General features: G+C 47.7%; 1 protein-coding gene across 2 annotated transcripts in view; it reads right to left on the bottom strand.

Annotated features, from left to right (window-relative positions):
* Nucleotides 1-19,057, bottom strand: part of SPTBN1 (spectrin beta, non-erythrocytic 1) — a 95,018-nt gene that overhangs the window by 25,397 nt on the left and 50,564 nt on the right. For both annotated transcript variants that reach the window (XM_062609086.1, XM_062609096.1), the window contains exons 8-18: nucleotides 18,398-18,585; nucleotides 17,296-17,413; nucleotides 16,161-16,319; nucleotides 15,266-15,568; nucleotides 14,315-14,468; nucleotides 12,877-13,747; nucleotides 12,618-12,755; nucleotides 11,257-12,013; nucleotides 10,812-11,014; nucleotides 4,730-4,820; nucleotides 94-240 (exon numbers count right to left, since the gene is read on the bottom strand). In XM_062609086.1, the coding sequence (XP_062465070.1) occupies nucleotides 94-240; nucleotides 4,730-4,820; nucleotides 10,812-11,014; nucleotides 11,257-12,013; nucleotides 12,618-12,755; nucleotides 12,877-13,747; nucleotides 14,315-14,468; nucleotides 15,266-15,568; nucleotides 16,161-16,319; nucleotides 17,296-17,413; nucleotides 18,398-18,585 (3,129 nt within the window). The remainder of the gene's footprint in view (nucleotides 1-93; nucleotides 241-4,729; nucleotides 4,821-10,811; nucleotides 11,015-11,256; nucleotides 12,014-12,617; nucleotides 12,756-12,876; nucleotides 13,748-14,314; nucleotides 14,469-15,265; nucleotides 15,569-16,160; nucleotides 16,320-17,295; nucleotides 17,414-18,397; nucleotides 18,586-19,057) is intronic.

Raw genomic sequence — 19,057 nt, 5'->3', positions numbered from 1 at the left:
TCAAGGACCAATCCTGCAGAGGAACAGGTCCTGTCTCTGTACCCAACCATCTTTGACAAAGATGAGGGCACTTTATGGATGTTCTTTAGTTACCTTTTCAATCTTATCCAGCCACTCTTTGTTGGATGCAAGCTCTGCCATAAATGCCTGATGCTTCAGCCACTTGCTGTGCAGGTTCCTCGCCTCATCATAGGACATGTCCTGGGCTGTGAGCATCTTCTCATTGATCCAGAGCGAGAGCTGGAAAGGAAAACACACGGCTACTTGTGAAAACAATTGGGTGAAATAGTGCAAAGCATCAAAGTGCCTCCAGACCAAGGAGGAAGAGATGCCTCTCTGCAGGGGAGCTGCACGAGATCCAGAGACAGATTTTACTCAGGGTTCAGCCAGGGATCCACCACTTCCACAGCTAAATTTAAACATCCATCTCCAACATATAAATAACCCATGACTCATGCAGAAAGGCCTCAACTCCGAGCTCACAGGTCTCACCCAGTTCAGCTGCAAGAGCAACAGGGATGTGTGTTCTACTTACTGGTCACGGTGTACCTCTGCACCACTTTCCCCTTGCAACATTACTCAGTGTGCTACCCAATGTCATCACTACACCCCTGAGGAGCCCTGCTGACTTCCTGAGGGCACTCAGAGGTACACACTAATGGAGTGGCATGAAAAGGCTTCTCCAGATTAAACAGAGCCCCAAGGTACATTTTTCAGGGAAGCACTAAGAAATTATGTATTTCTACTCCTACCAAAGAACGGAGACAGGTTTGTACCATTAACTCACACACTCAGTACCTATTCCCCTAAGTCTTTTCTCTATATGGGTTTACATCACTAAATCCGATATTTGTCCAATCTCTGGTAGGGTTTTGGTACTCGAGGCTTTCCTTGTGCCATTAGATAAAATCCAAGACTCATTTCATCCTGATTTTCTGCAAATCCAGAGGCACTGAGAACAATTTCCAGACCAAGGCTACAGAAAATCAATCCTATAAAAGACAGATCATTTGCCATGGGCAAATAGAACGTGAAAATGATCGCAGCAGGCAGCATCCAATTTCCTCCTGGGGTGGTTCCGACTGCTTTATCTACCCCTTAGGTGTGGATAAAACACACATTCAGAGGCATGTTTATAGGGTTTGAAAAGGATTCATTGCTGCAGATTTAGAGTCACTTCCCAAGTGGAAAATGTCAAACCTAAACTTTGTTTCCAGGATGCTGTCTCGGTCTCCAATTCCCCACTACGCACTAAGGGTACAGGGCAGCAAACACATTCAGCACTCACAAACCTGTTTAAATCGTCCCTTAAAGGCACTGTTAAGCTCCACAAAAAGGGAAAACTTAGGAGAGCAAACAGAGAAACTCCTCATCTGCTCCCGCCATCAAGAAAACATGATGTTCTGGATAGAAATGCTCGTGTTAATGAGCCTGCAGTTACAACAGGCTGATGAGCTACTGCACACCCAAAGGATGACTCGGTAACCCCAAACGAGTGGTTTTACTCCTGCCTTTCTGGGTAGCAGACAGCTGCTACACTGTGCAAACTGCACTCCTGTCTTCCACTGTTTGCTTTGCCTGGCCAGAGCATTAGATGTACTAAGGATTTCAGAGGGCTTCCAAGAAAAGGTGATACAGCTCCTGTTAACAGGTGGGGTGAAGCGAGACACAGGTGATACATGGGACACAGGCAGGGTCAGCATAAACCCCTTGCTTCTGACTCACACTGTTGTTATGTTCCTTCTGATAACATTAATGCAAATAAAGGATTTAAGGAGTGACATTAAAATATGGGGTTTGCAACCACTACAGACACTGAAAGTCAGTGGGAGGTGTCCCTGCCTATGGCAAGGGGTTGGAACTGGATGAGCTCTAAGGTCCCTGCCAACCCAAACCATGCTCTGACTCTATGGAAGCCATAAGCTGGTTGTTAATGCCAGCAGAGCCAGCTTTTAGGCTTCCTCCCCTCCTTTGCACCAATACCACGCCACCACGGTGCTGCTCTCGGCTCCCAGAAGCCTCTAACAGTGCAATGAGCTGAGAGAAGCGCCAAGACAAACCCCTTGTAAAGCTGGCAGAGCAACAAGGGAAGGTGAAAGAGCACCGGGTGCTGCTGCACTACCTGGCCCTGCAAACACCCGTGCTGGCACAGCCTGCCTTGTGCAAGGTTCTCACTTTGAGCCGCATGACAAAGGTGCCAGGCTGCACTGAACAGGCAGCATCTCCTGACGCGCGGAGCCTCGCCAGATGCTGTCGCTCCAGAAGCATGGAGAAATCAGCGCAGGCCGTGCAGGGACGCAGAGCACTTGGAGGAAGATCAGCTTTAACCTCTTTGAAGGTGAGCTCTGGATGAGCAGGAAGACGAAGAAAACTAAATGGCAAAATGTGTCACATCTCTTCTCGGGGGTTTCTGCTGTCTCTGTGTCATTCGCTCAGCAAACTTACTCCACACATTCATGGTTATGAATGTGAGAAACAGGCAAGAGAAAGCAACAGCCCAGGATTAACCTGTGACATAGAACCCTAGCCTGGTTTGGGCTGAAGGGACCTTAAAGCTCCTCCAGCTCCAACCCCAACACCTTCCACTAGAGCAGCTTGCTCCAAGCCCCTGTGTCCAACCTGGCCTTGAACACTGCCAGGGATGGGGCAGCCACAGCTTCTCTGGGCACCCTGTGCCAGCACCTCAGCACCCTCACAGGGAAGAGCTTCTGCCCAAGAGCTCAGCTCAGTCTCCCCTCTGGCAGGTCCAAGCCATTCCCCTTGGCCTGTCCCTACAGGCCCTTGTCCAAAGCCCCTCTCCAGGTTTCCTGTTGGCCCCTTTAGGTACTGGAAGAATCTGTATCTGATGAGGAGCCACAAGCAATACTCAGCAGCAGTCAGCAGTCAGTACTATCTGACTACTATCAACAAGAAAATCTGCTGTTTCCCCTCATCTGTGACCCAGAGGAAAGGTCTGTCATTGCTGAGCTGTTGTTCTGAGCCTTATCCTGCCACCTCCTCCAGCCCCACTGGCCCTGCTCAGCGCCTGCCCCGAGCCAGAGGCAGGAAGGAGCGAGGGGAAGAGGCCACGTTACAATAACACTTAGCACTGAGCCACAGGAGGAAAGTGGCTGCCCTGGGGCAGGAGCACGCTGCAGAGAACACTTCCTGTCCTCGGGTTCCAGAGGGTGGGAAACCATCCCTATGGCAGCAGGCAGGAAGGGCAAAGGATCATTGCTGGGTGAAACAGGGACTGCTGCGAAGCTGTGCTCTACAATTCTTGGTCAAAGCCAAGAGGGAGGCATTGCCTTGGCTCCCTCCCACCCTGCAGGACAGCGGTGCTCCATCCATCACACAACCCCTCCAGCCCAAGGGAGCCAGCAGCAGAGAGGCCACAGTCACGCCAACGCAAATGCTAAGTCTCATTGTAGAAAGGTTTGGGTTGGAAAGGACCTAAGGATGATCTAGTTCCAACCCCCCTGCCATGGGCTGTCTCCTCACAAAACACCCATTCAGTTATCACCAAGAAAGGACTGGAGAAATGTGTAACATTTGGGTAGTGTAAGTTCTGCCGTTGTGGAGACATCCATGCTTTAGTAGCTGGAGAGATCCAACCAAGAGGAAAGGCATTGAGGCAGGCAGACACTGGAGCTTTTATGTCTGCCTCTTCATCCTGTGCTATAGGCAAAACCCAGACCCTGGGGAACAACACAACCACGACGACACAGGGGCTAGAGGAGCTCCAAGAGCCAGGGAGTGAGTTTTGTACCGGAAGGAAGAAGCTGCTGCTAATAACAGCATCATTTTTGCTACTCTGTCATGTTTTTACTACCAAGGAAGGAGCAATTTCAGCCAAGAGCATGGTTAGCTTATGCAATGCAGGAAACCAGACCACATCTAGGCAACCAAGAAGCAAACATCATCTGCCTGGCTTATGATCATCATTTTGTTTGCTTCTTGTATGAAATCTCAGCTCCATTCAGACACGGTGCAGATTCCAGGCTCCTGGAGCTGGTAAGATGTGCAGCCAGTGCAGTAAGTCTTGGATTTAAACACACAGCTCTGCCACCGTCAGCTCTCTTTGCAGCCTTCAGCAAAGGGAAGTCAGTTTTCAATGCAGGCCACAGGCAAAGCTCTTCAATATCTGTCAGTGCTGCACGAAATAACCTGAAAATCACTTAATTCCTCCTGCTAGGAGCAAGATTACTCCTAACTTTAAAATGCTGCCTTCAGTGTAAACAGTCCATGTAAGTCATTAAATGTCTGGAAAGGGTTCCTTGTTTTAAATGTTACAGGATTTAACAATTATAAACACATGCAAACTACCAGATAAATAACACATTAAAAATGACCCAGTTTAATCCTGCTCCCCTCTTCCTCCCATTACTCCTGTTCTTCTGACTAAGGTTTCATAGAAATCCCTTGCAATCGCCTGCACCAGGACACATACATCCAGCTGCAGACGAAAACCTTGATGAATTCAGTGCTAATCCCACCACGCTCCACGGGATTTATTTATACCGCAGCAGAAAACCTTCACTGCTTTTGGCACTTTTCCCTGTCTTTAGCTTAGATGACAAAGGGAAACTCAGTTCATGGGGAAAAACCAACCAAAACAGATTCATTTCTGCAGGGGTTTGGGCAGGGCTGGGGTTTTCTGCTGAGCATTCCAGCCCTGATGAAATACAGGGCAAGGATGGCCCTCAGCAGGATGCAGCTTTAGCAATAGAAGTGAAAGGATGTGATTTACCTCTTGACAATCCTGGAGGAACTTCTGGAGATCCCTGTTATCCTTCAGCCTCATCAGAAGCTCACTGGCTGCTTCACGGTTCTTCCTATGCCTAGTCACAAAAATTAGAGCAGAGAAAACCACTTTGAAATAGGCATTGCATGCACAACTGGTACTGGTTGGTTGCTGTAGCCCCTTTGGGATACATGGAACAGTTTGGGTTGGAAGGGAGCTTAAAGCTCCTCCAGCTCCAACCCCTGCCACGGGCAGGGACCCCTTCCACTGGAGCAGCTTGCTCCAAGCCCCTGTGTCCAACCTGGCCTTGAACACTGCCAGGGATGGGGCAGCCACAGCTTCTCTGGGCACCCTGTGCCAGCGCCTCAGCACCCTCACAGGGAAGAGCTTCTGCCTAAGAGCTCAGCTCAGTCTCCCCTCCAAAGCCCTTCTCCAAGATACTGAACACGTATTGTGTGTGTCTTCTGCTGCCTTTCAAATGAAGGATGGTTTGGAAGCTCAGCTGTACGTGTGCTGTTTAATGGGCTTACTTCAGTTCAGCATCTACTTGCTTTTGTGACCAGTTAAACACACAGAAAACACAGAAGTCTGCAGGGTTCCACAGGGCTATGGTCAGAATCTGCCTCACCGGTGTCAAGACACAGCAGAGTTCAGACCCTTTGCCAAAACCCATACGAAAACGACCTGAAGATTGCAGCAATAAGCTCACACATTACGTGGCTCCTGCACAGTGGGTGCTTGCTGCAATACCCTTTGTAATAGAGCTCTGCCATAGCTCGCAACTTGCTCTCCCGAACAAAGCAGGAGTGGTTCAGCCAGCCTTCCAAATGCTCTGTTTAACAAACAGGGCCTGGGTGTTTCTGCAAACAGAAGCTTTATGCACACTGGAACCTATTTTTCCGTGTTTAAGAGCAGACAGAAGGAAAGAACAGGCCAGCCCAGACACCCTGCTTTTAATTCCTTTTACCCCTGAAGGATGAGTTGTGCTGCCCATTCCCAAAGGTCCTGGTGGGATCTTCAAAGGGAACAGTGCTTGAAGAGCTCATTCCCAAGGTACCTCTGAACATGGTTTTAATTCGTGCTTAGTTTGGAGCAGTTATCCCCTTCCTTCAGTACCTGCATTATTTATGAGGTGACTGAGATGGAGGAGGCGGAATAAAGGTGGAGATGGTTGTTATTTACTGCTCATTGTGTAAATCTGTTCATATTTCACTGGGCAGGGTCTTACAGTGAAATACTGCTGCTCTTTGCAATGGCCTAAGACAAACAGGGACAGAGAGTTGGAAATTGTTTTAAAGGGTGGCAATTTATAAGATGATCTCAGCACAAGCTGGCGAGAGCTCAATAAATCCATGGGAGTGAAACCTCTGGGGACCCAGGGCAGTCTCAATGACTATAAATTACATGTTGATGACAAGGACCGGATTAAGAGACCACTCTTGCTGATCTACGCTAAGTTACCAAAGCAAGCTCCCTGGCATGGATTTAGTGACTTCAGAAACATAAGGAAGGCTTAGGGATATGTTTTACACAGAAGCCAAAGGGCTGTAGGCAGAGGAATAGGAGAAAACCCTTTAGAGGATACAAATTGCTTCTCTTTTGTCTCAACAGCTTCCTCTGAATAAGTAGAGACAAACAGCATCTATACAGCTGTAGGTCAAGAAGATGAATTTACAGATCAGATGGCAAGGAAGACACAGGTACCCATCAAAGGAAGAGGCTGCAGTCCAAGGCCAGGTAATCTGAAGTTTAATCAGGTGTTATCTGAGAGAGCACAAAGAAAAGGACACACAGATTGTGCCTTAGGAAAAAGCCCTCTAACACAGCTAACACCACTAGGTTTGATGCCTCTCTTTCTTGGCTGGTTTTTATATGCCTGGGCAAATCCAGGGCATTACTCAGGTTGCTAAAATGAAGGAAGGAATTGCTTGGGTGATTTTATCATGATGAGTTCATAGATTGAAGGCCAGATTACGTTATAGACTCATGTAGTCCAGAGGGAACATGAGCTATGCAGTTCAAAGGAGAATTTTCCTGACTCTTGTTTGAATAGAGCTCAAAGTAGAGAAGTTCTTCTGCTGGGAAAGTAACAAAATTAGCTCCCAGAGAGTGCTGGAAATACTAAATCCAAGAAGTTTGAAGGGAAATCAAGCAGGGCATCAAAGAGAGGATGACATTGCTTTTCTTTCAGTCCTCGGCATAACAAATGCAATCTTTGCTCTTAGAGCTGTTTAACTGTAAAAGGTCGGTTGGTTGTCCAAGGCAACCTGGAGTGAGACTGGCAGATGAGGAAGAACAGGGCTGAACTGGAACAAGGTTTAAAGTGGATGCTTGAAGATGTGGTTGCAGTATTTTGAGGATGGACGCTGCTGGAACAGGCAGGAATCCCTGTATTTCATCACAGAATTGATGGGAATAAAGGGCCTCAAGAAGTCACTTGGTCTGTTCTCCTGCCCCAGACTGGCTGTAACCAAACATGACTAATTCCTCGTTCATGTTTCCCTAAATCCTTTAAAAGCTCCAAGGCCAGGTTGGACACAGGGGCTTGGAGCAAGCTGCTCTAGTGGAAGGTGTCCCTGCCCGTGGCAGGGCTTGGAGCAGGATGAGCTTTAAGGTCCCTTCAGCACAAACCAACCTGGGATTCTATGACAGGGATTTTACTGTGCATAACTCCCCCTACCACCAGAAAGCTTTCCCTACCCTTTACTACCAGCAGTGTGTCAGAAGGGCTTTAGGTAGAATAAGGTTTGCCCAATGTTCCCATGCTGTCCCCTGGAGGCCCCCGGATGCTAACCAGGCTGGAAGCTGACAGCATCACTTGTGGTTTAACTGTAAGCCTGTGGGTTTCCAGGCTGGTGCAGGGGTAATGAATCTTACACATAGTGTGACTGTAACTGCCTGCTGAGAACACTGAGATACAGGCAAGGCAGCTTTGCCTTCTTCAGCTGCTCCAGCAAACCAGAGGCACTCTGCTCTCTGAATGGGCAAGAACAAAACTGACCTCTGTCCTGTGCTGAGCAGGAAGCTGCACAGATGCAGTTGGTGAAGGCCCAGGTCACAATGTGAGTCACATCTACCACTGCCTTTAAACCAAATCTCAACTGCAGAATCAGAGAAGCCCTATGTAGGCCCGCAGCCCCCTTACACTGCTCCAAGAGAAAATGGAGGAGGAAAAGCTTCCCTTCTGGCTGGTAGAAACCACAGCAGAAGTCAGCAAAGCAGGGACAGCAGCATCAGGCAGACCAGCTCCTTTCCTAGCTGGAAAAGCTAGTAGTGATAGCTTTATTCAACCCCATCCTCTCCCTTCCTCCCCTTCTCCATGTCCTTATTCCCATTCATTCTTCCCTGTGAACGGCACTAAAAGATTGTGTTCCTACTCCACTCTGCTTCTGCACTCTCTGTCCTCAGCCTGATGCGCCCTCGCAGCAAAGAGCTTCTGCATAGGGTCTAACCTAAGTCTCCTCTGTTTCAGTTTGAACCCATCACCCCTTGTCCTATCACTACACTCCCTAATGAAGAGTCCCTCCCCAGCATCCCTATAGCCCCCTTCAGACACTGGAAGCTGCTCTGAGGTCTCCACACAGCTTCTCTTCTCTAGGCTGAACAGCCCAAATCTTCTCAGCCTGTCTCCCTACAGGATACGTACATGTGTGTGTGTGTATATATGGTTTGCTCTGGAGTAATAACTTGACAAGTTCAGGGCAGTACTTGGGTATTTGTCCATTGACAAGTAACCAGTTTTGCAGAGATGGACAATTCCCGGATGGAGAAATTCTGTGGGTGAGATTCAGTGAAAGAAGGTTTTGAGATGTCTCTGATGTTGGCTTTACAAGAGACTTTCAGCTCATGTTTCTGTCTCTGATACGGTTTAAAGAACCCCAACTTTCAACAGTTTCTTTCCTAACATTTTCCTTCTCTTTCATGTTGCCTGAACTACAGGATCAGCTCAAGCCTGTCCTACCTTGGCTTTCTGCAGCTTCATTACTTAGGTGTAAGAGTTAATGGTTGGACTTGATGATCTTAAAGGTCTTTTCCAACCTAGTTGATTCTATGATTCTAAATCTGTTTAGATGGTGACCATTTCAGGGCAGGGTCTCCCTGCTCTACCAATGAACAGTGGGGTCTGCTCTGGAATAGCTTGAAAGCATCTGAAAACCAGATTAACAATGCTCAGCACTACAAAGAACCCCGTATGGGAAGCATGGAGCCGCTGCACATACTTGTGCTTGTTTGTTTTGCTCCTTTGTTAAGCATCCAGGTGGAGCTTGGTTGGGAGAGCAGTTTTGTGTAAACCCAAAGAGGCTTCCTCTGCTACCACTCCCATTGCACCCAGCCCTAAGGCTTTGTTCTGGAGGCTTATCAGCCCCACAGACTGGGAGAGCCATCACAGGGATTTCCTGAAGAGCAGCACACCGGATGGCTCCTGCAGAGCTCCGCATAAATAGCTTTGGAATTGAGGAAATACACTGGAAATAGCAGTAGGCTTTAATAAACTCCAGCCTCTAGGACTTGCCTCCATTCAGAGGAGGAACCTCCAGCACGTGGCCCACAGGCAGCACAGCCCAGGTGGCCAGCTGGGATGCATGGGACAATGGGGACACTGAGGAGTAGCTGCACTGGGGGAAACAGTCACCAGAGCATCACAGCCCTGCAGCAGGGTGGAGGCTGAAGCTGCCCCCAGGAAGGGCTGCAAGAAGCAGCTGATCATTTGCTACTGCATCCTTGGATGCTGTCTTCTAATATTCCAGAAGTTGCAGAAAGAAGACACATGCTCAGAAGGCCGGGATCAAGTCCTCCTGCTTTCCTAAGCAGATGGGAAAACTTACAGCAGAGGACATTGAAAGTCAGGGGGTAGATAAGGAAAATTGATTTCCCAGCTTTCCCCTTGACTGTTCTCACATAACCTCTTCCTGGCCTTCGCAGATTGTCTTTGGGATCTAAAGAGTCAAGCTGGTTAAAGAGAGAATGAAAACCTAGGGTATAGAACCACAGAACAGTTAGGGTTGGAAAGGACCTTAAGATCATCAAGTTCCAACCCCCCTGCCATGGGCAGGGACACCTCACACTATCACACTCACACCTCACACTATCCTTTGGGTCAGGTCGTCAGGGGGCTCAAAGGCCCTCAGCAAGCTCTGTGAATGGGAACATCCACGTCTCCTGAAGCCATGAGGCACAGCTGAGGTGGGTGCATAGACAGAGAGACACCAAAACAGGAAAGGCACATCATCTTCTGACCTGCTTCAGTTCACCTTCTCCTTGGAGATAAAGGCATCTGGATAACCCTGAGCCTAGCAGCTGTGGGAGGATGCAGGCCTGAGAGAAGGGTCCTCAGTAACATCTGACATGAAAGTTTGTATGAGCTTACTGCTGTGTTCTGATACTCGTGGTTGAAAAGCACACTGAAAGACTCCACTGTTATTCAAACCCAAAGCTGAAAGAGCCATGAATCAGAGCCATCCAACCCGAACATTTGGTTTTCAAAGAAAAAGGAACACTTAATGCTCTATTACATCCATGCCACAGCTACAGAGACAAAGCAAAAGACTTGTTCTGGGATGAAAGACACACTTGTACCAGGGCTTCCTAATCTGATCTCAGAAGGGCCAGACAAGCTGGAAGGATCAAAGCCAGGCGGGTGGGGTGGATCCAATGCCAATTCCACTCTTGAAGAGCCACATTCCTTCCTCAGAGGACAGGCAGGAATACTGTGTTCTAATGAAATCAGCCAGGAGGTAGCAGAGGAAAACTAAGACTTGTGGAACCAGACAGAGCAAACTGCTGCAGCTCCCACCGTAACATAACGTCTGTGAATACTCCAAGAGCAATGCTCCTATAGCCAAATTCTGGGTAGTGAGCTCATTACCATGGAAGTCTCTGGAAAATGGGAGAGGTAAAAGTTCACTGAGATTAGCCTGGCACATTTTTGAACCATTACAATTCCTATTTTTCCACAGGACAAAGAAAACAGCCTGCAACAGGCATTTTCCAACACGTTGCTTTGCCTTTGGAGTCTGGTAAAAGGTCAGCTCTCAGGGAACAGCATTAAAGCCTGAGCAGACACATCTTACCAGCATTCCCACCTTACCTGTCATCAATAGAGTCCACTTTCTCCTGGATTTTATCCGAGTTGATGTTCCCATCACTAACCAGCCTCCTGCCAGTCTCTACAACTGCATTGATCTTTTCTTCGTTGGCATCCATCGTGGTCATGAAATCCTCCTGCTTCTTGATAGCAGCTTCTGCTCCTTCCAAGGTAGTGGGCATTTCTGTGTGGGCCAAAACGTACTCCTGTGGTTAAAGCATAAAGCAGAGAGAGAACAGGATTACACTCAGGATGGGTTTTCTGCTCCAACAACAGATTCACCACACGTGAAAAGAAACATCTCCTAAGAGGTAAAAAAAGCAAAGTCTAGCTTAAAAAGGGCAATTTATCTGTTTGCAGCTTTCCTGCCAAGCGAGCTTGTTTGGTTTTTACTTGCAGTATATGGTGCTAAAGTGGCAAATGTAATAGGTGTATCTGGACCACTTGCCTGGTTGTTAAGAAATGCTTCTGCTTGCTTGGTGTCTCTGAGAAACAGCTGGTAGGCATGAGACTGGGACAGGAGATTCTGCCTGTTCTCCCACATCTTGTGGAGCTCATTCCAGCCAGTGTCCAAAGCCTGCAGGCGCTGGCGCAAGAACATGTACTGAGCATCAGTCTGCCCCTGGGTCACCATCTCCCCCATGTCCCTCATTTTCTGATAATCCTCCTCGTAATTGTTGATTTCATTCTTAATATTCTCATGCTGCGTGAGCAGCTTCTCCGCCTCCGTCAGTGTGTTCGGCATGTCTTCGGATGCGATCGCGGTCTGGGTTCTGGACAGCCAGGACTGGAAGTCATCCAGATCCCTCAGGAACTGCTGCAGTTTGCTTGCTTCTCCGAGGGACTCTTCCCGGTTCTTAAGGGTGGTCTTCATTTCTTCCCATACATCGTTGATCTCTGCAAGCCGTGAGAGAATGGCCTGGGCCTGGTCAGGGTGCTCTGATTCCAGCTTTTCCGCCTCTTTCTGCAGGTCACTGAGCTTGGCTTCGATGGCCACCAGGTCACGTTCCATGCCCGTCAGCTTCCTCTGCAGGGCCATCACCCCAGCTAGATCGTTACCCAGATCCTGTGTGGATTCGATCACTTTGGTCTTTTCCCTGATCCAGGATTTGGTTTCATTACATTCGAGGTGGTAGTTCTGGATACTCAGAGCAGAGAGCAGAGCATCCTTCTTCCTGTCTACCAGCTCTCTGAACTGGCTCCATCTGCAATTGTGAGGAGAGAAAAGCAGAGGCATTGAGGTTTGTGTATAATAAACACATTGATGTTGCTGAGCAGGCAGTTGCTCACATTAGCCATGAAATAACCTTATTCATAGCTTTTCAGTCCCTCCCATATCATCAACAGAAAACAACCATTAACTGAACCATGGTGTATATTAGAATACAACAAGCACCAGCAACACTGAGTCCTTAAAAATATAATTCTTCCTCAAGTGAAAAATTGCTCATTTTCACCCTAAATGGTGCATCTCATTTTCACCCCAAATGTGCTCTCCTGGTTTATTTTGAAGCCAAGAAAATGAGTTTACATGAAATTACACTGGTTTCTTATCATAATAGCTGTCAGAGTGAATCCCCAGCTCTCAAACCACTCAGGACCTGATTGAAGTCAAGAGCAAAACTCCACCTATTAATCGGATATTCGAAAGACACAGCTCCCTCTCCTTCTGAAGCTTTGAACACTTACCTTGAATATACTTCAGGTAACAGTATCAGTGTCTTTGAAAACACATCTAAGAAGCAGAAATGACCCCACTGTCCTTGTTTCAGCCGGTGTCCTGCTCATGAGCACGAGGCCTTCACTCACCTCGTGTTGAGCTTGTCTTGCTGTGCTTTGATCTCCTTCTCGCTCGGGTGGCCGCTGTGCATTAGCTGTCTAGCAATCTGGTTCACCACTGCCACACGGGATGCCTGGTTGTTCATCTCTGGTTCTAAGCTTTCAAATCTGAGAGGGGAGGAAAAGAAACAGACAATGAATGATCACACAGAGAACCTGAGCCACGGGCAGCTGGTGTAAAGAGCTTCCACTCAGTATTCCCCAAGCTTCCTGCTGAAGACATTCTCACCTGTGCTGGATCACTTCCAGGTCCTCCAGCTTCTCTGGAATCTGCATGTTATTCAGCCACTTCTCCTTTTCGTCAATCCAGAGCTCACAAGCATCTGCCTCGCTGAACATCTTATAAAGAGCCAGGGTATCCTGCAGGGCCTGTTTCCGCAGCCGAGTCAGCTCAGCAACTTCCTTGTACCTTTCCTCTATTCCAGACAATCTGCCTTGGACATCTGGAGAGTCGGCGTGTTCCTGTGGCAGAGCCTTCGCCTGCTCATGAAGAGAGTCAATGGTTGGCCGGTAGCTTGCAATCTCTTCAGCCACATCTTTGTGTTTCTTGACCAAGGACTGGGTGGAATATTCATCGTGGCCAACGTCATTGCTGGAGACAATCTTGAGGATGTCCAACATCCATGCATCAATATCATCAGCGTCAGCCTGGAACTGGTGAAGGAGAGAGGCTTCCTCCAGACGCTTCTTCCTAATGGCAGATAACTGTTCCAAGTTAGCCCACTGCTCCCGGATATCCTTAATTCTTTCTCTGATCTTCTCAGACCCAAAATGCTCCTCCGCGATCATGTCTTCACCTTCTTTGATCGCCTGCTGGAAGTGGCCACTACGGCCACTCATTTCGTCTTCAAACGCCTTATGCTTACTCAAGAGACGGACAACACTGGTGAGGTCCTTCCCATAGTCATCAGATGAGAGGATCTGCTCCTTCTCCCTGATCCAACCTTCTTCTTCAGCCATTTCCCAGAAGAACTTCCAGAGGCGCCGGGACTCCTCCAAGCGTGCCCTGCGCTCGGCCGCGAGCTGGCACAGCTCTTGGTAACAGAACTCCATGTGAGCCACACGGTCCCGGATCACCTGCGGGTCACACGGCTTGTAACCTGGTCGGATGGGGAACGTACGTTACAACTTGGACTAGTCAAGCTCCACCATACAAAAACACACATCAGAAAATACCGTGCAATACTGCTTGTTGCATGAAGACAATAAGAAACCCCAAAGGAAAGACATTCAGGACTGTTTGCAGTGAAACAAAATTCACTGCTCCAGGTTTACACACACCTGCACAAAATGACCATTTATCCTAGCTAATGGCCCTGGTTTACTGGAATTTCTTATGTTTAGCATAAACTGGGACAATCCCAGATTAGGTCGAATAACCCGTATGGTTTATATTAGAAACACAGAATGGAGAATTAATGGTGACTACTACAAAGTTACACCAGCTGCTGGTTCGGAGCGTGACATCCCAGGCACCACACAATGCAACAATAAATTCTTGAGCAGGTACAGGGCAAATTAATCATTGACACAATAAAGAAGGCACAAAGGAAGCTGGAATGTCCTCTGGTGCTGATTGAACCTAACGTGCCTTGCAGAACTAATGAGGCTTAGAGATAAGCTCCTACGTAATTAAGACAAAGGAGGATGCGTTGGCTGCTGGTTACCTTCTCCATCAGTGGCAAACTTCTGAGCAGATGCATTGACCCCTCTCACTCTCTCAGCCTGGATTGCAATGTCAGCTTCCACCAGAGCATGCTTCTGCAGCAGGTCTTCAACTCCTAACAAGTGTTTGCCATAGTCTTGAGACAGCAGAAGCACCTGATGGAAACAGAAGAGACAAGTAAAACGGGCTGAAGGCCAGAAGCTGCTTCTTAATGACTCCACGCGCTACCCTGTTCTCTGCTGTGACAGTAAGTGCAGAGAAACTCCAGGCCCATAAAGAGAACTATTGCAGATGTGCAGAGACATGGCTGATTGACAGGAATTTGAGCCAATGTTTTTAAGATCATTGGCACCCATGAAGAACTTGACTGCTCTTCAATGCAGTTTTCAGTCTAGGATGACACGGAGCTAAGTTAGCTCAGCAGGACCATCGAAAAGCACTCAGGCCAGGTGCTGTGAGCTGCCACTGAGCTGCACACATCTTTCTTTCCTCCAACAGCTTCCAAGTTCTGCTGGCCGATGGACAGGAACAAAGTCATGGTCCTTTCCCTTCCCAGCTCCCAGGAGATCAGACAGGAAGGAATGCATGCTTTTTAAAGCACAGAGGTGAGGAGGTGACTTGTTCCCCATGTAAATTGTAATGGAGAGAGATGATTTCGTTCCCTTTCAACCAAAATTGTCCTCCTTACCCAAGCACTGTGACCGAAGCCTCTGACCCTTATGGGACAGGCTTGAGGCTAAAAAGTAGCTCTTTATAGGAGTGAACTTGCTCTTTTTCCTTACTTGTTTTTAATCTCTACTTTAGAAAATCCTCAGAAGGTATAAGGAATTTGTTCTCTGCTCCTGACTGCGGATCTTCTGCACTTGTCTATTAAACCAGAGGGGTAAAATGAATCTTACTGATTTACCATCTACACCTTTCCAGAGCATTTGATCCACGTTTTGACACCCACCTTCATCTCATCCATCCAGTCCATAATGTACAGCATTTCCTGGAATATCTTTTGCAGACCAAGGTTCATCTCCAGGCGCTGTCTCCGTGCCCGGAGCAGCTCCAGAAGATACTCCCAGAGGCGGATAACGTTGTCCTTCCTCGCAGTAATGCGTTTAATATCGTGGTAGTTTTCAGTCTCAAGCTCCTTTGCAACTGCAACCACGGCCTGGACTCGTTCTTCATATGCTGCAATATCAGTTTCAATGGCCTCGTGCTTCTTTGTTGCAGCTTCTACTGCTGGGAGGTCGAAGCCAAAATTATCCTGTAAAGACAGAGACACTTCTTCAGTGATGGCTGCTGAGGAGATAACCCCTACTGGTAAACTCCAACTTGATTCCTGGTGGGGCAGAATACACTCATCAGCAAATCTGGGACCTCAAAATGCTCCGAAAAGCCTTCTTTAATAAAATAAGAGAGATCTCCGATAACCAGAGAACCACTGACACAATCAGGGATATCACTTACTGCCTCTGAGGGAAGACTCATGGTGGCCATCAGGATTAGGATGGGCCTTTGGGGGTTTTTTGAAGTAATCTCTAATATTAAAAGATAAAATTGAATCCTGGGCTAATTCCACTGAATTGGCCACAATATTCAGATAAAGAAAATCTTGACTGTGGGTAGGTATTTCCACATCAGTATCCCTTGAGTACAGCCTGACAGATTCAAGGAACGTACATCCAAACGCATTAGAAAGGATACAAGGTATGTGCACTAAATACACATCTGCACACGCGTACATATACACAGATTGAGTAAAACAGGAGGTATAGGGGAGGACACGGCCTCTTGGCGAGCTCTGGATCCTATAATTACTGCTGGGAACCATGTGAGTCACGCAGTGAACGCAGCACCTGAGAGACAAGCCGCTGGTTTTCGCTCAGCCACGTCTCCCTCATAGCTGCCTTGCGATCAAATCTGCGCGCGAGCTGTTCCAGTTTCTCCTGTCGGATGAGCTCGTTCCGCAGTGCCAGTTCTCTTTCATGTTCAGCTTTTTCCAGTCTCTCCCAGGCCTGAAGACATGGAGGGGAAAACACGCACCTTCTAAACACACGTTCTGATCGGAATATGATAAATCCCAGCCGCTTTGCATGGAATCGGGACTGAAGCCGCTCCAGCCAAGCTTCACTACACTGCTTATTTAGGTATATGCCAACCAACCTGGTTTGCTCTGGCTGGGGTTTGCTAATGTAAGAGTATGACTTGAGATCAGCTCTCCATTCATTCCTTTTCTGAGCAAGGGGTAGAGGACTTGTTTATCTCATGCGTTTTCTTGAGTTCACCTGGGTTTTGCCTCCAGCAAAGCCTAAGCAAGCCCAGCTTAAATGTGTGAGAGGGTATTTGTATTTATTAAATGAACAAAATCTCCTGAGTGCTGCTCCTAAATAAGCAGATTCTGCCCCCCACCCTTTAGGAAATGGGAGTTACAGCTTGGTGCCCTCTCACCTCTAAAATCAACACACAATTGTTGTTCCTTACTACATCCACTAGGGAAAAAAACCCACAACTGCAGAATCTGGTTACTTTTGGTGCATACAAGTCCTTTTCCACCCAAAGCCCCAAGCTATTCACATGTGTGACATGAGTATTATAGAAGTCTTAGAAGCCTGTTGAAAGCCAGCTAGTGACCCTTCAGATCATCTTACAAGCAACAAATATGCCCATAATTAAACACAAACTACCCCAGATTCCCCTAATTCCTAACAGATGTGGAACTGCCTAAACCCAAGTATTCCTAATAGCCAGGAGCATGGAGGAGCAAGGCAGGACTATGAGATCTTGGCTAGAGTGACTGAGCATCTTTCCAGCGCAGAAGATCTGAGGATACCCACGTTTAGATTAGGGAGTCCAAGCTAGAGGAAAAGGTCAACAGCCCCTTATGTCCCCATATTGAGACCGGAGACAGCGAATGTGTTTCTTCCCAGTATGCTGAGAGAGACTGAAAGGAAGCAAATCTTGAGTTGCACAGGAGGAGCTGGCTCCATTTACCTTGTTAATGTCAGAGATGAGTTTGCCCTCCCTTGGCATGTACACTTTCTGGTTGTTGGCTCTCATTTTGCTCTGGATGGTAAACAGCAGCACTTCCAGGTTCCCTTTTTCTGTAAATCTAAACAGAATTTGGCAGGAGAATCGAGTTACAATAAAGCTTTTCACTGCTCCTCAGGTTTAGCAAAGCACTTCTTTCAATGACTGGTGTTATGAATGGAGCACTCAGATAAATACCTTCCTCTTGTGTGAAAGCAACTGAAAAAGCCCCCACATCCCCTGGCACCAGCTGGGTCACAGCAACAGAAAGTTCACAGAAGCCACTTGTCTGTGTTTAGATTTAAAGCCCCTTGGGGGACAGAAGACTGCATTTTATTTCTCTTCTATTACATGTGCTGTCCCAGCTGACTCTATCAACACATGGAATGGAAGTTTTATTTAAAGCCCATTGCAGTCAGTAAACTCTTCCCACTGTTTTCCCTTGGTTTTATGCCTGGGAAATAAACAAAGCCCATAGGCACTAGGGAATAGCCTGCAGTTTTAGATGTCTGGGTACTCCGCAATGCTTTGGGTTGTGATTATTATCCATTAGAACTCCTATTAGACAAAAATAACAAACAGATCTGATGTCAGAATGCTAAAAAGAGGCTTTCCAGAAACCAGTTGCCCAGCTTTGGCTGTATCAGTTTTAGTAAGCGTAGGGATGTTTTACAAAGCAGACACACTTCCTCTTGATGTTGGATAAGCAGTAAGCTCTTTTAATAGCAGTGCATTGGAATTATACACTGCTAGCAAGCACGACTGGTGATGCTGCTACACTAACATGCTACTGCCACTCACACTGTAAGGCAGGCTTAGTCGTGCGAGCTCCCAGGACCCTGAGATCCTGCAGGCTGTGGTTATCTGCCCACTGAACAGCACAAAGCAAAGAGGCCCCAAGCAGCAACGCTGAGTGCCAATAAGAACCGCGATAGCTGGGTTTCTTCGCACAAATAAACCCTTAAGCCGAGATTAAAGTTACTTGGATGTGTTGGTGCTTTGCAAAATCAGCGGCTGACTGAACAAAACCAGGCCACTGGTGCTGTAAGCCAAGACTGAGAATTACTTGGGTGGTTTCTCCACGGTGCGGTAGGTGTTGAACGCCTGGAGCTGCTGCTGCACCCCAACCAGGGAGTTGGCAAACTTGCGATTGTTGAGGATGATGATGGTTTGCTCAATCCACTCAAGGAGGTCCGAAGCCAAAGATTCGTATTTCTCAATCATCTTCTCTGTCTCGATGGCGTTGTCAAGCACCTGCCAGGAGCAGCACAATGTGAGTAACAAGGGCAGTGCTCCTCTGCCCTTTCAAGCCAAGCTACAGAAAAGGCTCTGTTGGGAGGCTTGATTTATGAATCAGACCGCCCGCTCCTGAGCGCCACAGGGGCTGGGATCCCTGAGGAATGAGGGGTTTGTGTGTTCCAGCCCTGAATTCCCATGAACCCCAGCAACAGAGGCTTACAAAAGGATTCATGTTCAGTCTGCTGGCTGCAAAGACGAGAGCAGCCTCGCCAAAGGGCAGAGAATGACTGCACAGTTTGTAAATGAGGGACTTCTCTGGGCTCCAGAAGAGCCAAGAGGACCCAGAGGGTGAGGAGCAGTTAACGAGAAAGGAAAAGCAGCAATGATGCAAAATGAACAAGCAAAAAGAAAACTCCAGCCAAATGGTTTCTAATACGAGGCAGCTGCAAATTAACTGCTCGCAGTCACATGGGGATGCTTAACATTC

The sequence above is a fragment of the Pezoporus occidentalis genome, unplaced genomic scaffold (assembly GCF_034315485.1).
Source record: "Pezoporus occidentalis ecotype Australia unplaced genomic scaffold, CSIRO_AGI_Poc_V1 ctg10, whole genome shotgun sequence".
Taxonomy (NCBI): domain Eukaryota; kingdom Metazoa; phylum Chordata; class Aves; order Psittaciformes; family Psittacidae; genus Pezoporus; species Pezoporus occidentalis.
Note: the sequence above shows the minus strand (reverse complement) of the source record. Positions and strands in the feature narration are given on the sequence as shown.